The sequence below is a fragment of the Typopeltis vanoorti genome, chromosome 4, assembly GCF_054136105.1.
Source record: "Typopeltis vanoorti isolate ZY-2024b chromosome 4, IOZ_Tvanoo_1.0, whole genome shotgun sequence".
Lineage (NCBI taxonomy): Eukaryota > Metazoa > Arthropoda > Arachnida > Uropygi > Thelyphonidae > Typopeltis > Typopeltis vanoorti.
Window position 1 is genome coordinate 96776334 of NC_143552.1, and position 26827 is coordinate 96803160.

Here is a 26827-nt window from a genome sequence, read left to right on the forward strand (position 1 = left end):
ATAGGCGTATATTGACATAATCCAGAAGTTCTCCTCTAGAGACCAACACGATATTTTTCAAGCCAATCACAAACATCCATGCCTATTGCATGGTTCGAACCGCAACCTATTGTAGCAGAGCTGGTGAGTTAACTACCCCCCCCCCCCAACCAACCAACCAAGCTCTTTACAATAAAGAAGGCGTTCTCGACACAAAAATTTGACCTTCTATCTTCTACTTTATTCTGTAATCCAAATTCAAACGTTTCGGCGATACCTTGTTTATCCTTTTCTCCAACTTAGCCTATCTTAGGTGATATCTATCCTTTCCAGTCTATCGACAGCAATAAAAAATATACCTTATCAATACAACTTACTATTTATTACAATCTATCACAAAAGTCTTCTATTTCTTTTTCATTTACCTGGAGTATGGAATGCATTTGTACATTCACAGTACTGTATATGTCTTGATTCCGATTTGCTTTAATAATTAATAATAATAATAATAATAAGAAGAAGAAGAAGAAGAAGAAGAAGAAGAAGAAGAAGAAGAAGAAGAAGAAGAAGAAGAAGAAGAAGAAACTGTGTTTGAATTTTGAAAAGTTAACAAGATAAGAAAGTAAGCCATCCATTAGTAATTAATTTATGATAGTTAAGTAGTACCATAATTACACTCGCTTTAAATGGGCAATAAATCTGTATAATAGAATTGAAATCCCCCCCCCTCTCCCCTTATATGTGTGGGTAGTTCGTATGTCACAGTTCCTCCGTAACATTACGGACAGTACGCATTTTTAAGTTATTTATTTTTGCCACTTTAAAAAGCTCGTTTGTCTTCTTAGCAAACAGACCAAAGCTTTTTCAGAGAAAAATAGTCAAAAATCTGTAATAATCCAATCAACAAGACTAGATAGTGCTGCCATCTTTAGACATTTATTAGAAAGAATCTATTTCATAATTATCTCTGGGTATTAATATATAATTATCATTCATTAAAATTCATTGTGTTTTTACACGAAAGTGTCATTTGATAATAATAATAATAATAATAATAATAATAATAATAATAATATTGTTTGATAACATTTATTAGAAATACTTTGAAACAACACTTTGTGATATAGTGTGCAATTTATAAATCGTTTTAAATTCTCTACCATTTTTTCTGAATTACGCTACTTAATCTATTTTTTTGTATTTTATTTAGATCAAGAAAAAAAAACGTTGAAAAATGAGTTATATTTTTGATTTATCTCTGTAATGATTCCATGACATTTAAGATAATGAAAGATACTCCCCATACGCTTACCTTTTATTTTTAGAAAAAAAAAAAAAATCGACTAATCAATAATCTAGGTAATGTAACTGATGTAGCTCCTAGAGAAGGCTCTTAAAAGATTTACGCAGCAATTGAAATTCATTTGTCGTTTATTTATTTCTTAAATGATTCCTATACCCTTGGGAAGTAAGTTAATGATTTTATTTCGCGAATTAACATTTCAATAGTAAAAAAAAAAAAAAAAAAAAAAAAAAAAAAACCACCTCTGCCTTGGTATTTAATTTATCTCTTTCTTCTTCAAGGTTTAATGTTTGTTTTCTTTCTTTTTGTGTCTTTCAAAAACTGTTCATTGAAATTCGTATTCGCAAAATGCGTTATGTTAGCCTATCATGACTAAGTTTCTGAATTATAAAATAGTTGCAACGCCCTCATTATTCATGGAATGTGCATTAATAATAATTATTTAGTACTGATGTACTGATAATATAATATCAGATTATATTTGACTGAGTATTAATTGAAGCGCGATGTCAAACAGACAAAATGTTAATAAAGAAAACAAGGTATTTCAATAAATTTCTTGCTTTTGACATGAAAAAAAATTCAAATTTTTCCTATATAATTAATAAATAATATCTATACTTAGATATATTTTCCTCTTTTTTTGTATGATTTTAAGTAATATATAAGGGGCGTAGTGTAGAATCTTATGTAGGCATTTACATGGGAATGGCTCCACTGAATTGGCTACCATCATTTACTTTTTGTTTTACTAAGCATGTAAAAATACGTGTATCTACGTCAGTATCCGTACACATTTCATCTGTACAAGCAAATATGGGTCTTTCTAGGAATCATAGTTTTATCTCCGCATATAAAAAAAAAAAAAATTGAAAATTGAAAATCCACAGATTGAAAACTGTAGAACTCATTATTTCAACACCTGTACAATTGTTAGGATTTACGATCCCATGACGGGCTCGAGATTCTTTCTAATGTTTTGAAAATCATCAAATAGCATTGAGCTCAGATATTGGTGATGGAATACACACCGATTTCCAAAAGTTAGAACTAAAAGAGCACTACCTACTCTTTATGGGGAAATAAACGGCGTTACATGACAACTATAATGAATTTATATTCGAAGAAATTAATCGATTTGTAGTAATAGAAGTAGTAGTTTTCTAGATATTGAACTGCTGCAAAAAAAGAGTGAATTTTGATCCTTTGATTTTAGCAAGGCTATCATGGTAGTCTCCCAAAATATCGTCTCTGAACAATATCACAAAAACATTTACTAATGCCTTTAATCCCCAAAGAGAGTAGACGATGCCATTTAGTCCTAATGTTTTCTTTTTGAGGACATTCAATTTCCATTCTTTGTCATTAATGAGAGAGAGAGAGAGAGAGAGAGCTAGCTCAAAAACTATCACAGATTTTCATAGGCACGTGGGTTAAAGAATATGGCAGACAAGTGCCGCCATCTCTTGTCTGTAACCCTAAAACAATAAATTATTGTTTCTAATAGTGTGAAATTTGCAGTGTATTTTATAGAGTTGAGGAGTTAAAAACTGACTTTTTGTAGAAACTACTAAGCAGCCGTTCTCCAAACTTTGTCAACACCAATAAATCATTTGATGGCATTGACAATTTTGAAGATTTCTTCTAAGGACTAACCGGTGTTTATTGTTTGAAATAGGGTGAGTTCTCTGGAGATTTGTCTGATTTCTGGAATCAAAAATCTATGTTCCTAGAGTAAAAACAATACTTGCCTTCACCCAAGATTATCTGCTGGAAAAACATTTTCTCTACTTGGCAGAGTGGTTTGAACTTATAATGGACTTTCTTCTAGCAGTCTAGTATTATGGAACTAGAAATATTGCCAGAAGGGTAATATTTCTATATATAAAAATTTCTATATATAATATAAAGGACCCTGTGATTTGTGATTACACCATAATGGTACACTTTTCTGCAATAAATATGCAGCTCTGAACTGTTTTAAGGTACCCTCTTTATTTTTCATTATAATTTTAATTTCTGTCTTTATTAGAAAAATGACTTCAGATTATAATAACGATTCTCTTTTTTCATGATAATTTGGAAATTTTTAATAGGAAAAATTTTCAAATCAATGTATATGATAATTCCTTCCTGAATTAATGCACATTCAGAATTACTGTTAATTCCTCATTCATCTGGAGCGCTTTAATGGAAAGATTGTGTTGCAAAATAAATTTCATCTATAGTGCATAAACTAAAACGATTTCAGGTGCAATTATGTGATTATTGGATCACTGTATAACAATATTACAAAGAAAGTACCTTTCACTGACTGCCGATCATATTATTACTTTATTATTATAATTATTTTATTCTGTTAATTTTTATTTTATTTTTTACGTGTACTTACTGGATTAGTCTTGCTTCCTCATCCCTTAAGACAGATCATTTATATGTGCAGCTGAAAACGGAACAGTAGCGCTTATGAGGTGATCCCTGGTGAGTAAATAATTCTGCTAAATATTTGCTAAAAAAATGACTATTTAGTTAACATTTTACTTTGGTTATTCTCTTTAATATTTTTTGTATTTGGTGTAAGAATGTAGAAATACTTCAGATGATAGCATACCTTAGTGGTAATCTAAGCTAGAACAGCAGAATGACCCTTATTTGGTCTTTGACGAGTGAAATAATCATATTCGGACTGATTTAGATTCACACCGTAAGACAAAGCAGAGCTGAAGAACAGTACCATAATTTACTATATAAATTTGACAACATGATAATATCACAATTATATGGTAAACTGTGATATTATCATATTGTCAAGTAAATAAATCATTTAATATCTCCTTTTATTCCCATTGCGGAATAAACGGAAATATGAAATGTTGCTTAAAATACCAAAATTCCCAGATGAAACACCTTACTTCCATTATAAAAGTTCCAAAGATGAGAAAATTCAAGAAATAGTAGAAAACAAAAAAGCGTTAGTAACAAAACTTCCTCTGGACTAAAATCAAAACCATTAAAAACTTTTTTCCTGCGAATTTAGCATTATTATTATTATTATTATTATTATTATTATTATTATTATTTATATGCGTACTTCATGGAATCCAACTCCTCATCACGGGTGACTCGCACTATTCGTTAACAAAATACCTATCGCACATCTCGTTAAACTTATTCACTGTAGGGGCACTCACAACCAACTCTGGCAATCCATTCCACTCATTAACCAGTCTCCAAATAAAGAACCTAAACCGCAGACCCTTACTAACCACACTCTTAGACAACTTCCCAGTGAGACTCCTTGTTTTCCGCTACTCTCCATTTATTGAAATTTTTTTTTGTGTCAGTCTTATAAAATCCCTTTAGTAATTTATGTTTCTATTATATCCTCCCTTTCCTCACATGTCAGCCAAACTCTGCAACCCACACACTCTCAATCAATCCTCATAGGGAACATTCCACAGACGTCATCCGCTTGGTCAATCGCGTCTGAATCCACTCCACCACTTCCCTTCCCAAGGAATGCAGGTGATCAAATCTGTGCACAATAGTCAACATATTGCCAAATCATAGCCCTATAATAATAGCTTCCCTATCATTATTTGTCAATGTGTTCTTCAATATCCAAGTAATTCCCTGAGCTATTTTACTAACTCTTGCAATATATCGTCAGAATTTCAAATTTCTATCTACCATCACTCCCAGATAATAACCATTGTCCTTTCTCCACACTGCCAATTTATTTAAACCATCTTCTAAAGTATCTACAACACCATTATCAACTTGCCCTCCCTAGTTTTGCATCACAGCAAGCAATATTCTGCCTTCAACTCTTCTGCTATATCATTAACGTACGAATTAAAGAGTAGTGGTCCTAGTACAGAGCCCTGGGGAACTCCATTAGTCACCCTCATTCGCCTTTATTCCACTCCGTCATCTTATATACACCATCCTCTGATATCTGTCCATCTGCTACCCCTTATCCAAGCCACCAGCCATATATACATTTCTATTTGATGCAACTTATGTATTTTCCATGCAGTATAATGACAAATGCTTTTGCAAAGTCCAGCAGTATCATGCTGCAGCCATTTTCTTTATCCAATTTTACTGTCACCTTATCATAAAATATGAATAAAAATTCTGAGGCGTGACCTACCTCTTACAAAGCCACTCTTTCCTCACCCCTATAGAGTATCATATTCCTATTCACGTATTTCTGAATTTTAATTTTAACCACCACTCCAGAGATACTAATTGGTCTGTAATTTGCTACTTCTGTCTTGGAGTCTCCCATATGTAATGGAACTATCTTACCTCTTTCCACCACATTGGAACCTTTCCAGAGCTGAGACTTAGATTAAATAACTTCGTGAGAGGAAATGCCAGCTCACTTTGCACATTCTCGTAATACACTAGCTGACATACCTTCCAGGTGCACTGCATATTCATATTGATATTTTTCAATATACTGAGTATCTCCACCTCATTTACCTCAACTGACATCAGTCTCTGTCACATCAGTAACTGCAAAGTCATCACCTCCACCTGGATCATATACCCTTGCAAAGTGATCACTTAGTAACTAAACTATTTCGCCTGCTTCTGTCACTTTCCTACAATCAGCACTAAGTAAAGTAATATTTCCATAATCATTCTTTCTGATATTTGCTACCTAGCGAAAAAACTCTTTTTGATTTTACTTTGGCCTGCTTAGCCAATTTTTTCTCATAATCTTATTTAGCTTTTCTTACTATACTAGTTACCCTTCTTGCTTGTGCTTTATGTTGTTCATGAGCATGCTAATCACTTGTTTGTTTATAATCTTTCCACAGCGCTTTCTTTTTTTCTTTTCTTTTTTTTTTCGTAGCTTCTGCTTTATATTGCTTCTCATCCATTTAATCTATACTCGATTTGTTTTCAAGAACCTAGGTATGCACTCTGATACTGCCTCACTCAAACAATCCTTGACTGCTTTCTATGCGCTAATAACATTCATTCAATGTGGTGAGAGAAATTTCTTGAGAGAAATTTCCACATGTTGAGCAACCTCCCAGGAAAAGACTGCATGGTCACTTTCCCGATCGGAGGTGGGATTGCTATTGTATTATGAATAGATCTTCTGATTACCAGATCCAACATTCTCAAACCACTTGTCTCCACTATCACGGGCTGTTTTAGATCATCATTCCTTAGTAACTGTATAAATTCCATTCCATTTTACTGTGTGCCCTTTCTCTTCCCAATCTATATCTTTGTAGTTGAAGTCCCCCATCCCCATGATAATTACTCGGTCTACACTCATTGTATTGATCTGCTGATACATGTCATCCACATCTTTTTCTGGACTACCAGGTCTATAGTAGCAACCAACAATATATTTTGTGCTATTGAACTCTATCTCACACCAAACTACCTCCAATGAACCATTTCCCTCAGATCTAAAATCTTCCTTTACTGCTATTTTTGTTAGTTGAAGTTTTCTAGCTATAATTAATATTAATAATATAATACCTTCTTTCTGTCCTCTTTTCTCTACCTTCTCTGAAAATCCCTTACATTCCATCCCTGTAACATCATTTTCTGACAACCAGGTCTCACTGATGCCAATAATTTTGGGCCAAGTCGAACTGACTAATACCAAAATCTTGTCTCATTTATTTTTGATATTTCGGGCATTAATGTACATGCATTTCAATATCCCCTTCGGTTCACGGTTACTGTTAAATAATGTTATCACCTCCCATTCAGATTCGAAACCCTGGAAACTGCACCCAGTTCTTCATAATCATTCCTACTATCATACTTATCTCTCTTAGGGATGAATATTTCGGCACAGTTTTTTCCTGAACTTACACTCATTTTCCCCAGGGGTGGCCAGACAAGTGGTTGATTGCTTAACCTCTAATATTTATAGTTTCCTTCGTTTTGCGCTTCCAAACTTTTTCCGAGTATCTAACTTCAAAACCATTTACGTGTAGTCCATCAGGCATATACAGGTCCTTACATCCATCAAAATCATTTTACACATTTATAAATTGCACCCATTTCTTCTGCAGAATATTCTAATTAACTCATTGGCAATCATCGCCCCTTTCTTTAATTCCGTCCGATCATACCGAGGCAACAGACTCACAATTTTTACTTTCATTCTCACATATATCTCACCTTTCAAATCATTTTTCTTGCCAAAACAAGTAACTCACTCACTTCTTTCTTCTGCAAACTTACAGCTTCGCTGACATCCTTTATCTTCGCACCTGGGAATCATGTTTTCGTCACTTTTTCATTAAGTATACCTATTATAATCGAATCTCCATACAATACTGTCTCTTTTCTCCGAGTTTCTTGCACTTTTATGCTTTTACCATTCACTCTTGTTTCCCCACCCCCCTGCTATACCACACTCTAATCGTTTCTACAGTTGCTCGAGCTCAGCTTTTATCTTGTAAAAGAGTTCGCGTAATTTGTAATTCTTTCTGCAGTGGCATCACATCATCCAAATTATTACTTCCAACCACTTCAATCAAACTCTCATTCGTATTTCGTGCACTATCGTTCGCTACTTCTGCTACAACCTATGCAACCACGGTCTGACTTATATCCTAAATATCTGTCATTTCATTTTTCCACTCCCGACACGACTCACATTTCTTGTATTCGCTAACGAAGCATTTCCGACAAACATTCCCCCCATTCTAGCCTTCCTACCATAAACTCTTCACCCTCGATAATGAATACATGGAACACGTCCTACATCGCACTAAATCCCGCATAATAATATCACTCAACGTTGGTGTCTTGGACGCCATTTTTTTCGAACGGATCGGTGCGATAATGCATAGTAGCGCAAAAAATCGAATAACTACAACGATATATGTTATAAAGAAAACGAGAAAACGGGTTTATTAACAACAAATTATAGGTTTGTACATGATGATATATATATCCACAACTGGGATTTTGGTCGAATAAACCATTAACGACGGTAGATTACGTGCTAGAAATGGGCCCAAGACAGGTTTCGTAGCGCATGAGAAGGTTCTTTATCATTTTAGAGAACAAGGGTTGGGACATCTGTTGGACATATCGTGCAATTTTATCCCTTAATTCATCAAAGTTTGAAGGTGGTGGGTCATGGTGGAATACCCATTTTTTTAACATACCCCAAACGAAGGCATCAACATGAAGGGTATAGGAATTCTGTGAACCTCGAAATGAGCCTCCCGGGGATGTGTTCTGATAAATAGGCTCTAGAATTACGTGATGTGTGACAGTTTGCTCCATCCTGTTGGAATACCTGTTCGCGAAATGGAATGTTTTTTGCACTACAGATCCTATGCAAACCCTGGGTAAACAAAACCAACACATTCTCGATGTAGCGTTCGCTATTAATGGGTGACGGTTATACCGCCCTCTTCAATGAAGTAAGGCCTTGATTATGGCCAGAAATCAGACACCATTGCTGACCTTCTCACTGGGAAGAGGTTTCTCTTGGACAAATTCAGGTCTCGAGAAACCAAAAAACCTGTAGGTTCATCTGTTTATATGACCACTTAGATGAAAATGCGCTTCGTCCGAGATCCAGATATTATGGAGGAAGGACGGATCTTCATATACATTGGCCAACACGAGTGCACAGTATTCCTGCCATGCAGCGTAATCTGTTGCTGTTAAACATTGACCCACCTGAATCACATATGACGTACGAAAAGGCAATCAATCCTTAAGGATTCTCTGTAGTGACCGCCTCGGCATCCCAAGGTTTTCCGCTGTTCGGCGTTGAGTTCGTTTCGAAGACCGTGACAATTGCTCCAGCGCACGCTCACGATTCTCATTTGTGTTAACAGTTCTTGGTCTCTCCGAATGCCCTGTGCATTACGGCAGAACATTCCCTGGAATGCTGGAATCCCTCGGTTAAAGCAATGATGACACTATTGCTTGGGGGATTACTTCCGGAAACAACGAACAAACCGCTCACAAACATGTCGTAGACTTTTATCATTTGCTCTACCACCTTCTTATGAACGAAAACAATGATAAACAGCAAACGTCGTTTTTTTTTCAACTTCAACACCTTTGCTACAGTTAAATGTAATGATGAGACTCTACACATGCTCTTCTATTAATGGGCATGCAGTTGAGTGGCATATCTCAGAGCGCATGTACCGATTTGGATAAAGGAAATGGCTACACGATGATTTTTCTGGATTTTTCAAAGGAATTTGACAGAATATCATATGGAACACTGTTACACATCTTAGAACAAATGGGGATGGATAAGATATTGGTTAAGTGAATAAGAGGTGGCTGCTGGACAGGTATCAAAAAGTGGTATATGGAGGGGCAGAATCGAGGCGAAAACAGATGACTAGTGGTGTGCCACAAGATTCAGTGCTGGGACCATTGCTGTTTAATTTGTACATAAATGATACAGGAAATGAGCTGAAAGGAAATATTCAGTTGTTTGATGATGGCCCGAAATTAGGTAGAGAATAGTTAATTAAGGCGATGTGGAGAACTGTAGGAATTGTAGGAAAATTGTAGGAAGATTTAAATAGGTTGTCAGTATGAGCAAAAGATAATGGGTGTCAGTTTAATGTCGAAAAATGTAAAGCTATGCATTTTGGAATAAATAGATTACAAACTGGATATCATATTGGTGGCACTGTACTCCAGGAAATAGTTGAAGCTAGAGATTTAGGGGGGGTAAACTGAGAGTTAAAGTTTAGAGGACATATTGTTAAGGCTACTAAGGTTAAGCCCATAAGATTACTTGGCTATCGAAGAACACATTAACACGTAGAGATAAAGAAGTTGTTATTCCACTTTATAAGGCTTTGACACGTCCATATCTGGATTATTGGGATCAGGTCTGCTCCCCTGGGGACGAGGAAGGAATGAAGAGGATTCAGAGCGAGTGACCAAGCTGGTGATTGGCCTGTGGAATGTTTCTTATCAGAAGAGATCGAAAGTATGTGGATTGCAGAAGTTGGTTGATACTAGAAAAAGAGGGAATATGATAGAAACATTTAAGTTACTTAAAGGATTTAGTAGAGTAGATGCAGGAGAAATGTTTCAGCACTTGGTTAAAGGTACCAGAACAAGGGGTCATCCCTAGAAGTTGAATAAAGGTGCGGTCAGTTGGGGTGTGAGGACTAGATTTTTTGCTTGGAGAGTGGTGAATGAGTGGAATGGGTTGGCAGAGTGAGTTGTGAATGCTTATTTGTTAATTAGTTCAAAGAGAGGTATGACAGATTGTGTGGATAGATTGGGTCTCCTGCGATCAGTCTTTGGACTCAATGGAGGTGCCCATATATTAATAATAATAATAATAATAATAATAATAATAATAATAATAATAATAATAATAATAATAATAATAATAAGGAAAAAGAAGAAGAACGAAAAGAGAAATTTTTTGCGTGATTAGACCAACCAACTGATCAACATAAAGAAAACGACATATCAGTGATTTTTGTTGGAGAACTAAAGAGCTCAATAATTAGTAAACCTCAGGCCTAAATATTTGCATAAAATTTCGATAAAAGACTAAAGCTAATACTGCTCCAGTGGAATGCTGGAGTAGCAAATAAATCCATCAGAATTATAAGCACCTGCTGAATTTTTGTGTACAACATTGACTATTCATCATTGAGATCATATTTCAATATAAAAAGTGCACAAATTCATAGGGTTAGAATATAACAAAATGATGAAAAAAATCTTATTCATCTTGTCATTATCGATGGGGACATATAGTCTTGGAAAGAAGAAATCACGTAGGAGATTTGTAGCAAGTCATTATGTGCTCTTAAAAGATATCGAGAAAAAAAACATCACAGTAGCTAAACTAAAGTCACGTGATGATTCTGGAAAGAATACAGACAATAATTACTATGAAATCAGCAAACATATTCTCGTGATTATTGAAAAACAAAGGCTAAGAAATGAAGGAAAAAATGCTGTAAGAGGAATCAGATATGATAAAAAATACGCGATAAAAACTGAAAATAAGATTATTCTAGACATGTGAACTAATTATTTGCAAGAGTGTTAAATCTTTCAAATGATTAGTTCACAGTAAAGGAACAGGTGTAGAAAATATTCAAGTTAAATGGAATCGGAGATATATATCAATACTTGAGGTAGAAAATCCATGAATATGCTCAAATGTGGAAAGGCTGAATTCGATGATATTCAACCAGAACTGCAGAAATATAGAGGTATAAAACTTGTTATAGTGGCTAGGGTAAATAACTCAGCCTAGATAGTGGTTCAAATTTCAGACGATTAGAGTAGAGTTATCACAATACCATCTATCAGTACCATCTTGGGTCAGTTATCTCTCGTTGGCTACAGTGGAGTTTGACTGCTTGTCAATCACCGTTACTAAAACGAGCTTGCCTACTTCCTATGGGAATAAAAGGCGTTAACAGAGAAATAACATAAAATGAATAAATAAACTCAGTAATGCCTTTTATTGACTTATTGGGAATGGGCGAAATTTTAGTCCTATCTAACTTTTGGAGAATAAGTGAGCAGTTCTACTACCAGCAGTAGTCAATCAGAGATAGCTTACCCAAGACTATCAGAAATTTTAAGTGGCATCCACTGGAGAGACAGTCAACAAGTGCAGCCATCTTATGGTCCCTAACCGGATTTATTTATCGATTTCATGCTAATAAAACTGTGCCCAGATTTGGTCACCTAGGTTCCTTCTTGATGGGGAGGAGGTGGAGAGGATCCAGAGGCGAGTGACTAAGATGATAGCAGGACTATGGAATGAACCATATGAGAACAGGTTGAAGATTTGTGGGTTGCAGAAATTAGTCGATAGGCGGAAAAGGGGAGATATGATTGAGACATTCAAATTGCTAAAGGGTTTCTATAGGATTAATTCAGAGGATATTTTTGAGATTAGGACTGGTGGTGGGAGAACTAGGGGACACCTATGGAAGCTGGGCAAGAGTGTGGTTAGCAAGGGTGTTAGAGCTGGGTTCTTTACTTTTAGAGTGGTAAATGAGTGGAATAAGCTGCCAGAGTCTGTTGTGGGTATTATGACGGTGAGTGAGTTCAAGGCAAGGTATGATAGATACTGTGAGAATGTCGTATAGTTGTGTGGACATGATGTTTAGGGCTTCCCTCGATGAGTCTAAGGACTCCCTGGAGTCGCCCGTAATAATAGTAATAATAAGACAAGACTGTGCTTTTAGAGTATTGAAATTCACTAAGTTATCTTCGGCTCACTTAAGAATGGTAAGTAATATTTCCAGTTTTAATATTAGGTATAATGCGCACTTTCATTCATAGTGCGATCCATATAAATGATGAATAACAGTGGCGATGTATGTGTGTGCTTGTCTTACAGGTGGTTTAGCATCATCCCATATACATCTTTCAGTTCTAACTGCTGATATATAACTTAAATATAGACCATTTTGCTCTATTTACACTTATATAACGGTACCATTTTGAGCAAGTTTTCTCACAGTACCTTTACATATGCATTTGTAAGATCAACAAACCTTAAATACACATGCTCGTTATAGTCTTTTGATTTCCTTTCTTAAACTAAAGTAAAAATCTAGCTTTGACAACAACCTCTATTTGGCATGAACCCAGCGTGTTCCTTTCGAAGTTTTTCTTTTACAATGTTTTTAGCCCCATTTTAAGTATCCTCATCATCATAAGTGGCTTCAACAGGTATACTTAACTGCCCACAAACTTCAAAGGATCCTTGGATTTCGTAATCATAACTTCAGGATGAAGTGGTTATCCCTATGACAATAAATATTAATTTTCTGTAAATTGCGTCTGTTCTACTGGCTGGTTTGCCTAGTTTCGGCACGAAAATCCCAATTTTTTTCCAGGAGGAAGAAAACTTTGTGCATGCGAAAATCGATTAACTGAATCTGTTGAAGAAAGGTTTAACAAAGTTCCTCTAATCAGTGACGATAATCGAACTTACAACCCTCTTTTTTCGTTCGGCAAAGTGATATGGATGTAAACGTCATTCCACCTGACTACACAGGCCTTGCCCTATCTTATTAACTAGAAGAAATATCATAATTCACTCCTTCTTACTTTGGATAATATTCCGATTTTTCGATTTCCACACAAAAGTAGTTTTCCCTTCTCGGACTGACATTCACATATAGATTATTCTGAAATAAATCAATGTATTATATGCAAGCTTCCTCAACCTCCAAAATCTTGGCACTCTTTCTTTTTCTAAACACCAAGCTCCTGTCTCCAGACCCTACAATAATGTTCTCACAGTTGAAGTGGCACACCAGAAACTTCCCAAAGAATTCTTGACTGGGTAAAGAAGGCAGTCCTCCTGATAGGTACAAACATCTCAAAGACTCCCTCCAGTCACTTTATCATAGAAACTTCGTTTCTGAACTATGCCATTTTAAAATTACTTTCATTGGCGTCACTAAAGTGTTTGTCCACTTTATAAATACAGGCACTACTGTCCTGCCATTATCGATCTCAATGGCAAATTCTGTTTGTGTATTTTTTGATAATCCACAAATCCGGTACGACTAAGGATTATAAGGTTTAAATTTTCGGATGGTTTCAGTAAGGCTGGGATATAACTTTGTCTAATAATTTCTGGAGTGCTTTTTTTTTGTTTTTGGACTGGTTCCACAGCAGTTAAGCAGTAAGCAGACCAATCTCGAGTAAGATCAGAGGTGTAGCTAAGGGGGGCACGGAGGGGGTGATACTTTGAACCTTTTTGAACTTTTGCAGTTAATTCTAAAATACAGTCTCGAGAACTAATTTCCAAATATTGTAATATTACTGCGAATTTTCCAGTTGCTGTAAGTGTTGCTAGTTGTGAGAGGAATTTTTCTAAATAAAACTGATTAAGAATTACCTACATTACTATGAAATAGCCTTCGCCAATGTCATCTACGATTTTGCTACAGAAAAGCAAGAAAAATAACATTTTAGAACGTTGAAATTAAAGTTTCACTTCAAAAATAAATATAGTGTTTTAATTTATTTCCCTATACGTCGTTTTGACTTTTTGTAGTATTTTTGGTGTCTATTGAGAAGGGCGGCAAACTAAGGCGGCAAAATCTCTAGCTACACCACTGAGTAAGATCGATATTTTTCGATCATACACGTATTGATTAAGTGCTACTATGGCATTACACTTTAATAATGATGATATTATGGTTCTGGAGTAACTTTTACAGTATGGCAAGTTCCTGCCCAGGGCATGTTCGGAAGCTTTGCACATTTTAAAATGTTGACTATGTTTAGTAGGATGTTATTGGCGGTATTGAAGGGAGAATACAGATGCCTCATTTTATTTTTGGCAAGATTTGAAAACAAATACATGGTCTGGAGCTAGTGCGAAGTTATTGTTGAGGCTGAGGGAGTTGATACAGTGGTGTAGCTAGAGCTTTTGCGGCCCAGGGCGGTCCATGAGTTTGTCACCCTTTCACTACACATCAGAAATACTATAAAAAGTCAAAACGACGTATAGCGAAATAAATTAAAACAATATGTTTATTTTTGAAGTAAAACTTTAATTCCAACATTCTAAAATGTTATTTTTCTTGCTTTTCTGTTAGAAAAATCGGCGATGACATTGGCGAAGTCTATTTCATAATAATGTAGGTAATTCTTAATCTGTTTCATTTAGAAAAACTCCTCTGACAACTAGCAACACTTACAGCAATTGTGAGGAAAATTCGCAGTAGTATTACAATATTTGAAACTGAGTTCTCAAGACTGTATTTTAGAATTAACCACAAAAGTTCAAAAAGGTTCAAAGTGCCGCCCGGGGAGGTCTCCCCCCCCCCCTTCTAGTTATGCCTCTGAGTTGATAGCGTCTTCATTGAGCTTAAAGGACAATAGATTTATCACAGTTTCTTCTGGCAGTAAATGAGGATTATGAGTCAATCACACAAGGGATACTTTTTTAGCTGTTCGCTTTCCTCTTCACAGAATTAACAAAACTTTTAGCTCATCTGAGTCAAATCCAATCCCCATTCCTGATTTGCTGGTATAAAATCTCAGGTTTTCTGAATGCTGAGAATGATACAACAACTTTAATAAATTAATGTAAATAAATTTCTAATTTTACTATTCAACAGAAAAAAAAATATAGTAATGAACTTGACGACACTCGTTCCTTTATCAGAAAAGTGAATCAGGATTTACTGGGTAAAATATTTATAAAGGTATATACTATTTTATTACACGTGCCTTATGAATATGCCCTGTTTATTACCAATTCTGAGCTCTTTTATGGATGTTGATTCTTTAAGCACAATTATATTTCATTTCTCTTTTTCCCGAATATTTGTAATATTAGATATTAGAGAAAATTGCATTTCGGTCTAATATATGTTATAACCTCCATGCAGGCAAGTACACCCATAACCGCACATTTCAAATGTTAAGGTCTATACTTGCACGCTTCTGGCTATTGTGTAATTTTTTTTTTTTTTTTTTTCTCATGATGTGCTGGGTGACCTACAGATGAGAATTCGCTTGTTTCGAGGAAAATACTAATAATAAATATATTATTACATTCTCTTTCTAACATTGAAGTAGTAACAGAAGAAATACGCGTCCTAAGTTTTGAGTTCATTGCAAAACAGAGAAATTTTCCTTATTTAAGTAATCATTTTGAGAATTAAAAATCTTTCACATTTAATTATTTCCATCTAGTCGTTTTAGTTATATTGTACTTTTTTCTAAGAATGGTATTCAAAAAACAAATATGTTTTCCAAGTCTTTGTGTTTTACAATGAGTTAATAACTGCTTTCAAAAATATCAAGAAAATATTATTAACCGTGATGTTGTTAATCTGTAGTTTTCGTCTTGTTACGACCAGTGCCAGATAAGAATTTAAGAGTGCTTTATTTTATAAGGGCTTTTTTTTTTTTTTTTTGAGTCAACGTTTTTTAATTATAGTACACTTCAACCTAGAGCTGTTGTAATTAAATATTTCATAATTTAACAAAAAATCTCGTTGATTATTTCATCACTTCGAGGAGAGCAATAACGCGAAGTGTGTCATGTTTCTGTTGTACAGTTAACTGGTCTCGTAGTTCCTGTTCCTTGTAGTCTGCAAGTGTTAAGTATTCTTTCTTTGCTGTTCCAGAAGCGATAGACAGCGTTGGTGGAGCGTGTTTTCGGTGGGCTTATGTAAGCAGAAAAAAAGTTTTTACTGAAGCGGATAGCTATATTTTCGAGAGTAGCTGTGTGTGTGCGTGTGTTTAGTGTATGGGAGGAAATTCAACTTCCAGCATGACTTCACCGATTGTTGTCTCGGCTTCTGCGAAACACACTGCTACGGTAAGAGTTTTAAGCCTAATTTCATAATAAAAATCAAATACATTTGTGTAAATCAGAAGTCAATTACTTAATGGCACCTACACGTTAGTTTAACAATTTTGCGATTATCATATACCAGCTTAGTTAATTGTCTATATAAGTTTATTTGATTAAAAATATTGATTACATTCTATAAGCAGAAAGATAATAATCAAGGATGTTCAGCCCGGGTGATGTTTACTTCTAACCGGCCATGCACAGGTAACAGTGGGATTTTGTCATAACCAAACTAGTAAGTGTACTGCATTGTGTTTTGTGTGCCCCATCATGATAATTTGTGTTTTGAGTCGTGGACACTTAAGTTAATAATAGAAAGAGTGTTCTTACACAAATTAAAATGAGCTTTCCTGAAATCTCAATGGAGGTTGGGAAAATAATACCTAATTTAAGATGGAATAACAATATATTTGGATATTTATTAAGTTTATAATATAATTACTGATTAGTAATCCCTAGTCTGTGTTGAAGTGAAATATTAACTTCGTTTTTAACAGAGAGAGAGAGAGGGGGGGGGTTAAATGTCACTTTTGGATGTGTTACAACCAAATGTGATGGTATTGCAGATGGTACTTGTAAGTAATAACTTAAAGTTAAGACAAAGTTAAAAGGAGAGCTTATTATTAGATAGTGAGCTATTCTCTCTGTTGTATTAGTGTTTTGTATTATTTTCTAGACCTTCATGGCACCACAAGACTTATGTGGAGACAAAATTTTCTATACACCATACAAGGTATGTCATACCTTGCTTTGAATGCATTTGTGTTGATGCAATCACCATCCACTCTGGCATTTTGTTTCTCTTATTTTATACTCCACTTTAAAAAAAAAAATCTTCTCACATCACTATTGGTATAACCCCACATAGATGCCTCTCCCTTATTCTGCTACCATCTGTTTCTGTATGCAATAAATTGCTTGCATCTATCTGATTAGCTCCACTCACTAGCTTCACTGGCTCGATCCCATTTCCTCCTGTCTGCCAAGCTGTGCAGAGGATGTTTCTTTTAAGTCTATCCTTGTACACAGTATCCCACAGTCACCCATTCTCTTGTGTTTATGTAGATTTCTACATAAACATATGTAGTTCACTTGGTTATACTATAAATTAAAGATTCCAAGAAATTATATTCTTGGTTTCATCCTTTATCCAAGTGTAAGCAAACAAAGTTTGTGTGTGAAGTCACTTCACACACAAAGGGAGGCTAATGACTGGAGGCTAATGACTTCACATAGTATCCCATAATGCAAAGCATATATCCTTATGCACATGTATAATGCTATGCATTATGGGAAGGGCTACTGCCCAGATGAGATTCGACCTTTATTGAGATCTCATCGGTGGGAGCCAGACCCAGAAGTGATACTGAGGTTGAACTAACCATAATGCATAGCATCATACATGTCCATAAGGATATGTGATTTGCATTATGGGATACTTAGTCAATGGATGCGAAGTCATTAGCTACCATATATAAGTAGTTCAATAGTGAAGTGACGTCACATCCAAACTTTGTTTGCTTACACTTGGATAAAGGATGAAACCAAGAATATAATTTCTTGGCAACTTTAATTTATACTATATGAAGATGATTAACCTTATACACTCCCTGTCTCTATTTCTCAGTGGCTTTCACATAATGGCAGTAATTTCTTGAGTAACCTTAATGTTTGTGATATTGCCCTGATCGTCATCTTGGTATTCACCAACACTTACAAAACCCATGTCTCATTCATATCTTGAAGTGAAACTCCACCAATATGTTACATCTCATTCCATTTCTTCTAGCTAAAGTGCATGACTTTCAATTTTCATTTAACTGCAGTTTTCATTCACTTGCTCAGTATTGTCAAGCTATTCAGATTCTGTTGTAGCAATATCACATCAAAGTTTTCGGACATTACAGTCTTTAATTTAGTATTATCAGCAAACAGTGATTATATCCTCTTAAATTGTGAACTATATCATTAATGTATAAACACAACGGTGAACCCAAAACAGAACCCTGTGGTATGCTGCTTGTCACTTTTTTGTTGAGATATTATTACTATTATGTGACACCTCCAGGGAGTCCAAGGACTAATCATACACCACTTTATGATGTCTATCAGCCACCAGTCCTGGTATTCATTTCTATCCTGTTCAGTTTTAATAATTGTTTCTCAGGTGGTATTCTGTTGATTGCCTTTGCAAAATCCAAAAAACTCACTGTATGAGCATTTTCTCTGCTGATGAACAAAGATGTTCATCAGCAGTGATGTTCACTATTATAAAATGTAACTATTGTCCGACCACAAATGAGAGAACTGTGGCTGGCACGGTGCCAAGAAGAGTAAATTCTTATTGAAGGGGAGAAAGGAATAATTCAATGTACAAATTTGTCACCAACACATGAAATCATGTACTTTATACCTATAATTTTCTAACTATTGTACAAGCAAAATAGTTACCACTTTAAAAACTAGAATTTTCATAAAAGAAAAGCTAATTTTCTGACATATAATAATAAACACTCATAATTGATTACTCTATTATTGGAATGGATTTGCCTTCTGCCATGTGCAGAAGTGTCGAAGGGTCTCGCATCTGTGGTTGACAGTACGTTACTGAAACAAGGAATCCTTTTAACAAACCTACAGTGCTTTCTGGAAAGATTCCTATCCAATTCTGTTTTTATCTTGAATCACTTTCTCTCTTCCAGGCACCTTCACCACTATCACTCCTTATGTACAAATTGACCTATAGTTGTTACTGCTGACTTGGATGCTTCCTTGTGCATCACTGGGACTATTTTTCCCATCTTCCACTCATTGGGAACTATTCCAGTTGTCTGTTTTTGTTAAACAACCAAGCTGAGGACAGTGTTAGACCAAGCTGAGGACTACTTTGAACATTCCTTTAATACTCGTGGTCATGTCTCATCTCATAATGAAATGATTAATACAGAAATAGTTGTAATGGTTTGTTTATGTATATGAAATTAAAGCTTTATGAATATAGTTGTGGTAAGCATAGAGGTAAGAACATTACTGTTATATAAAAACTAACAAGAGAAGCTGAGAAAATTTGGAAACATGTATAAATAAGATCATAAGAAATAATTCCTTGTATAAATACAAACCTGTGGAAGTGATATACATATTGCACAATTCATATGGAATCCACTTTTTCATTGGCAGCTTTTCCTGTGAAAATTTTAGTGATATACATTCTTCTTATGATATCTAGAAATGGGAATTCTCATTCCTTTTCACTCTCCATAGTAAATTGGTTTTGTTGATAAATACTGGCACAGTGAGAATATTTTATAATACTAGATGTTCTTGAAGTTAGTCTTACTTAGTATATTTCAGAAATTTTCCTCATGAAAGCTTGAGTTTTTGTGGGAGGAAAATTTCTGCCACCCATGTATGAGATTGTCCAACTCGCCTTAAGATTTGGCAAAAACAAAAAAAAACTTAGAAGGTTCTTCACATTGCAGACTGGATTCAAATCAAAGTCTTTCAAATGAAAGGATTACTTCTCCTTTGGGTGAATTACCTAGATTATTATTGGTTATAAATTAAATGCTAAGAAAATTATATTCTTGTTTTATTCTTTATCCTAGTGTAAGTAAATAAAGTTTGCACCTGAAGTATTTTCAGGACTGGGGCAACTTGTGGTAAAGGTGGTATGATTTCACATCACTTGCCTTAGTATTCCATAACGCAAAGCACATCTCCTTGTGGACATATGGGAGCCACCTGGAGGTGGTACCAAAGCTCAAGTAATGCAGAAGTCATATTTTCCTATACAAGTTACCAAAAGGTGTCACACCTTATTATTAAATTACTCTGGATTAGAGAAAGGTTGTTGGAAGTTTTTTTCGCTTGGTTATACTATAAATGAAAGCTACCAAGAAATTAGATACTTGGTTTAATCCTTTAAAGAGACCTCACTAAAGGTCGAAAGTGGTCTGGGTAGTGACCCTTCCCATAATACATAGTATTATACATGTGTACAAGAAGATGTGCTTTGCATTATGGGATACATGCAAAGTGATGTGAAGTCATACCACGAGTTGCCCCAGTCCTGAAAATACTTGGTACAAACTTCGTTTGCTTACACTTGGATAAAGGATTAAACCAAGTATATAATATCTTGGTATCTTTAATTTATAGTATAACCAAGTGAAAAAACTTTCAACTAAGTTTACACGTGAAAGTATCTTCATGACCATACTACTTGTACAGAGACTAATTAAGCTCACATCCTTTCAGGTATGTATAGCCTTCAACAACTTGCTTTCATCCAATGTATTTTAATATCATAAGGTATTACACCTTTTCACTACTTGTGAATGGAAATATGACTTCTGCATTACTTCAGCCTTTGGCTCCCACTGTTGAGACGTCAGTAAAGGTTGAAACCAGATAGCAGCCCTTCCCATGATACACAGCATTATAGAGCATTATACACACCCAAAAGGATGGGTGTGTTTTGCATTACACGTATTATTACATGACACCTCCAGGGAGTCCAAAGACTCATTGAGGGAGTGCACCCACTCCACGACTCTCCGTCTCCACCAACTACAACGAACCGCAACTATACCAAAGCCATCTACCACCCTACTTTCATAGACAATCACAATCCTCCATGACCACGGTGGGATTCAAACCCGCAACCTTTTGGCTGAAGAACAGATACACTTTCCACTCAGCCAACCAGGCCAGCAACTGATGTGAAGTCATTAGCCTCTGTATACAAGTAGCCTAGTCGTGAAGATACTTCACATGCAAACTTTTTTGCTTACACTTGGATATAGCATTAATCAAGAATATAATTTCTTGGTATCTTTAATGTAGCCTATCAGGTCTCTCAACGATATGAAGAAGAGCAACAGTTCAATATCTTTCTGTAGGTATCTGGAGAAGTGCATGTCACCTGTCCAAAGGCAGGTGACATGCACCTACCTTTGCACCAATAAGGCACCTGTGTCAGATTTCAAATCTGTCATTACCAATTTGAAATAAGGTACTAGTCTTCTGGGTAATGCGGAAGTGTGCTGTTCTCATATTTCTCCATTATTTTGTAAAAGATATTATTATTATTCAGGCCTCCATGGAGTCAAAAGACTCATCGTGGAAGGTCCTTCCTAAGAACATAAAGTCTGTCAAGACTCATCGAGGGGAGGTCCCCCCCCCAAGAAACACAGTATCATACCACTCCTTAAACTCATTGACCGTTCTCGCTCTCACCACTCCATCAGGCAATGCATTCCACGGTTCAACCACCCTCCATGCAAAGAAACCACTCCTCACCCTCTTGCTCACAGTTTCCTTTTGTAACTTCCAGGGATGGCCTCTTGTCATCACTCCTTCCCGCTGTTCAACCAAGTGAAAGAACTCCCCAGTGTCATCCCTGTAATCACCTCTCAACAGTTTAAAAGTCTCAATCATATCACCTCTCCTTCTTCTATCCACAAAACTCTGTAGTCCACATTCCCTCAGCCTATCCTCATAACCAAAATTGTACAGTCCTGAAACCATTTTTGTCATCCATCTTTGTACCCTTTCCACAGTTAATTTATCCCCTTCAAATCTTGGGGACCAAATCTGAGAACAATAGCCAAGTGTGGTTTGATCAGAGACTTATACAACGGAATGATAACCTTTTATCTCTGCAGGTCAGTGTCCTTCTCATAATTGCAGCAATCCTCTGTGTTACCTTCACCACCTTTGCAATATGTCCCCTAAATTTCAGGTTTCTATCAATCATCAACTCTAGATCTCTTGTCTCCCCTACTTCCTCCAGTATAACTCCTCCCATAGAGTATGCAGCATCCTATTGATGCTTCCCAAACCTCAAGACCTTACATTTTGCTGCATAAACTGATACCCCCCCCCATTCATTTTCCCATCTATCTAGCTTATTCAAATCCTTTTGCAGGGCTACCACATCTGCACTATTACTAATAATCCTTCCCAGCTTCGCATCATCCGCAAACAACTGAATATCCCCTTGCAATACCAATGTCATTGATATAAAGGTTAACCAATATAGGTCCTAGTACTGAGCCCTGTGGGACCCCACTTGTAACCCTCTGCCTCCTTGAAACTGCTCCAACATATAGTGCAGATGACTGATAGGCAGATGTCTGATAGTTATTAGTAATAGTGCAGATGTCTGATAGGTATCAGAGAGCCAATCCTGAATACAATTGACCAATCTAACATCCAGACCCATGTGTTGTAATTTAAATATCAGCTTATCATGTGGCACCCTGTCAAATGCCTTCGCTAAGTCTAAGAAAATCGCAGTATATGCCATTCCCTCATCTAATGTTCTTGTAACTTTATTATAAAAGGCTAGCATATTGCTAAAACAAGAGCGCCCTTTCACAAATCCATGTTGACTCTCACAGATAACATTACCGTCATCTGCCCAATGCTGTATACGGTCCCTCACTACTTTCTCCAAGATCTTAACAACTACTGATGACACACAAACTGGCCTATAATTAGACACTTCCAGTCTGTTACCACCCTTATGCAATGGCACTATCTTGCCTTCCTTCCATTTCCTGGGCACCTTTCCCGCAACCAGACTTTCATTGAAAAGCCAGGTTAAAGGCACTGTCAGTTCCCTAGCACATTCTCTCAAAACTTGTGGTGAAATACCATCCAATCCCAAAGTTTACTGACATCCAGAGTACTCAGTATCTGAAACACACTCTCCTCCTGTACCTCGAACCTGCCCTATCCCTTTAGCATTAAAACTGACTCCTCTAGGATGAAATACTCCAATAAAGTGTTCATTGAACAATTCCATTATGTCCTCTGCATTAGTCACTCTATTCCCATTTTTATCCCACAGTTTTCCACAGCCATTTCTCCTCTTACTGGCCATATAGCTAAAAAATTCCCTAGGATTTTCTTTGGATCTTAGGATATTAAGGTAATTTTTTTTTTTATTGATAATTAGAGCACTCTTTCTCTCTCTCTCTCTCTCTCTCTCTCACACACACAGGATGAATGTCTAAACTGCCAGTAAATAGAAAAGGACAAAAAAAAAAGTTAAGCTAAGAGGTGTGTGTATGTGGGGGGATTAGTTAAGGAGCACAGATTTTGCAAACAGTTGTGTGGAACATGGATTCCCGTGTACACTGGTATCCATGTTACTGAAGATTTTTTTAACATTTGATAGTGAAAGATTAAAGATTAGTAACATAAGTAGCTAATTCCAATAAATGAAAGTTTTAAGAAAATGAGATAGGATTTCTAAAACAGTTATCAAAAAATTAAACATTTTGTGATAACTGTTTTGGAATAAAATAAAAATTTTTTATGAATATTATTAATCATAACTATTCATATATATATATATATATATAATATATATGAATACATATATATATCAAAAAAAAAAATCAGCTAACGCCTTTTTATTCCCGTATATACGGGAGTAGGTGAGGCCATTTAGCCCTATCTAACTTTTGGAGACTGAGTGGGCAGTTCAATCTCCACTGGTACCCAATCAGAGACAGATGGCCCAAGGCTATCACTAATTAAGCGGTACGCAGTGAAGAGAGACGGCTCAAATGTGCCGCCATCTTGTGATCTCTAACCCTAACACAATATATTTAATGTCTGAAATAATGTGGGTTCTACGGTCGATTTTCTTGAGTTTACAGGACGAAAAACCCGAGTTTCCGGGAGGAAAAACCTGCTTGCCCGTGCCAGAGATCGACTAACTCGGGAACCGGTCGAAAAAAGACTTAGAAAAATTTCCTCTAGTCGCATAATTCATATACAGAGTGTCCCAAAATTCACGCAATATTTAAATTTAGTGCCATTTGTGTGGTAAAGTGTTGCCAACGAGAAAAAAAAGACAGCGTGACCACTGACAGTTCAGGGTTATTAAAAATGACCACACACAGCGAAGAGAGTTCGTTGAATGGGTTATGGAACAACAACAAGTGGATGCTTATTTTTCGAACAAAATCATCTTCAGCGATGAGGCTCATTTTCATCTTGATGGCTTCGTTAATCAACAAAATTGTCGCATTTGGGGTTCAGAAAATCCATGAGTGATTGTTGAGAAACAAATGCATCCACAACGTGTCACTGTTTAGTGCGGATTTTGGGCTGGAGGCATCATTGGTCCATTCTTCTTCGAAAATGCGGCTGGTAAGGCAATAACAGTTAATGGTGCTCGCTATCGTGACATGATAATCCAGTTTTTTGTTCCTAAATTGTAAGATATGGATGTGGACGACATGTGGTTTCAACAAGACGGTGCCACATGCCATACAGCCCGAGAAACAATTCAATTACTGCATGAGTAATTTCCTGGTCGTGTAATTTCCCGTTTTGGTAATCAGAATTGGCCGCCCAGATCATGTGACTTAACGCCGTTGGACTTTTTTCTTTAGGATTTTTTGAAGTCTAAGGTTTATGCCAACAAGCCCACGACTACCCACACCTTGAAGGAGGAAATTGAGCGCTGCATCAACGAAATTCAGCCACATTTATGCAAAACGGTCATCAAAAATTTCGACAAAAGAGTGTGTATGTGCCAGCAAAGCCGTGGAGGCTATTTACCCAATATGTTATTCCATGCATAACCCTATACTGTATACTTTATGAATCAATAAGAAATTACAAATTTTAATTAAAAACCTGTGTTTTCTATCAAAATTACTTCTTGCGTGAATTTTGGGACACCCTGTATATGAATATATATGAATAAATTTAAATGAATATTACAAATTTTGAAATATACTTCATCTGTATGTCATATATCTCAGTTAATAAAGGTTTTGCTACACCGTACCATTATATACCATTAAAAAAAAAGCATTGGTTTTAATAATATTAGCCCTATACAATTAGATAGATTTTATCTGATTTGTCAAGTAACAGTGTGTTGCACCCTTCAAATGGAAAAGGCCTAAGTTAGATTCTTGTTGTGACAAAAGGAATCTTTGTATGTTTTTTTTTTTTTTTTTTTTGATTGAAGATAAGTTAGCTGATTTCATACGGAAATAGCAGGATTTTTTCTACGGGAAACTTGGGTTTTTCATCCTGCATACTGACAAACTGGCCTTGAGGACATGCAATTTACAGACAACAAATGCTAGTGGTGGATGGTGGACAGTAGATGGCATTGGTGTAGATGATGGTAATGGTAGTTTGCGCTGTAGTTGGTGGATTAAGTGGTAGAGATGGAGAGTTGTAGAGTAGATGCCCTCCCTCAATGAGTTTTTGGACTCCTTGGAGGTGTCACGTAATAATAATAATATTTAAATTTCTAATTAATGTTTATAATTATGTATATATACAGTAATCCCTCAATTAATGCACCCCCGATTAGTGTGTCATTTTTTTTTCGATACCCAAATTCGATTAGTGCGCCTATATACATTTTAAAAATAAATGTTACAGATTTTTAAAATTTTCGATCTATACATTTTTTATGGCTAACTATTTTAAAAACTCACTCACCAGGATGAAATAATTTAGTTACCAATTTGAAACATTTTACAGAGTTATTTTTAATGGCAAACTACACTATTTCCATGTACGCTATGTTCCAAATTTACCGCCAAAATTTGTCGTCTGCTTTACATAGCATTTTGCTGATCATATCTTGTGCAATTGTTTTCTGTACTTTTTGATTTTAAATTATTTTCCCGACCTTTAATCATCAGTAAAAGAATTAGTGAGCAAAAAACAGAGGTGCGAAAATGATTCGAAAAGTAATCTGATTGGAAGAAAAACTTGAAATAATAAAGAAAAATGAACAAGGTGAGTCCAGAGCAAAGATAGGACAAGAACACAAAAAATGGGTGAATCAATTGCTGAATACAAAGAGAAAGGTAAGGCTGCTTGAAGTTCATCATGCATGCACTGAAAATCAAAAGTATTATTATGATTGAATTAGAGAGACTTCTTTTTACATGGATCGAAGATTGTAACCAAAAACGGATCCCACTATACACTGGCCTTATTAAATCAAAAGCATTGTCTCTTTGTAACCTGGAAAGAAAGGGCTATCAATGATGGAAAAGAAGAAGAATTCCATGTTAGTGCTGGGTGATTTGAGTGTTTCAAAAAGAGAAATAGCCTACATAATGTTCTAATCACAGGCAAAGCTGCAAGTGCAGATAAGGAGATATCCAGAGATTTTGAAGAAAATT

General features: G+C 35.8%; 1 protein-coding gene across 1 annotated transcript in view; it reads left to right on the forward strand.

Annotated features, from left to right (window-relative positions):
• The first annotated feature begins 16210 nt into the window (after window positions 1–16210).
• Window positions 16211–26827, forward strand: part of Apt1 (Acyl-protein thioesterase 1) — a 139067-nt gene continuing 128450 nt past the window's right edge. Inside the window, exon 1 of the mRNA XM_090391927.1 lies at window positions 16211–16607. Within this exon, the coding sequence (XP_090248053.1) occupies window positions 16536–16607 (72 nt within the window). The 5' untranslated portion in view covers window positions 16211–16535. The remainder of the gene's footprint in view (window positions 16608–26827) is intronic.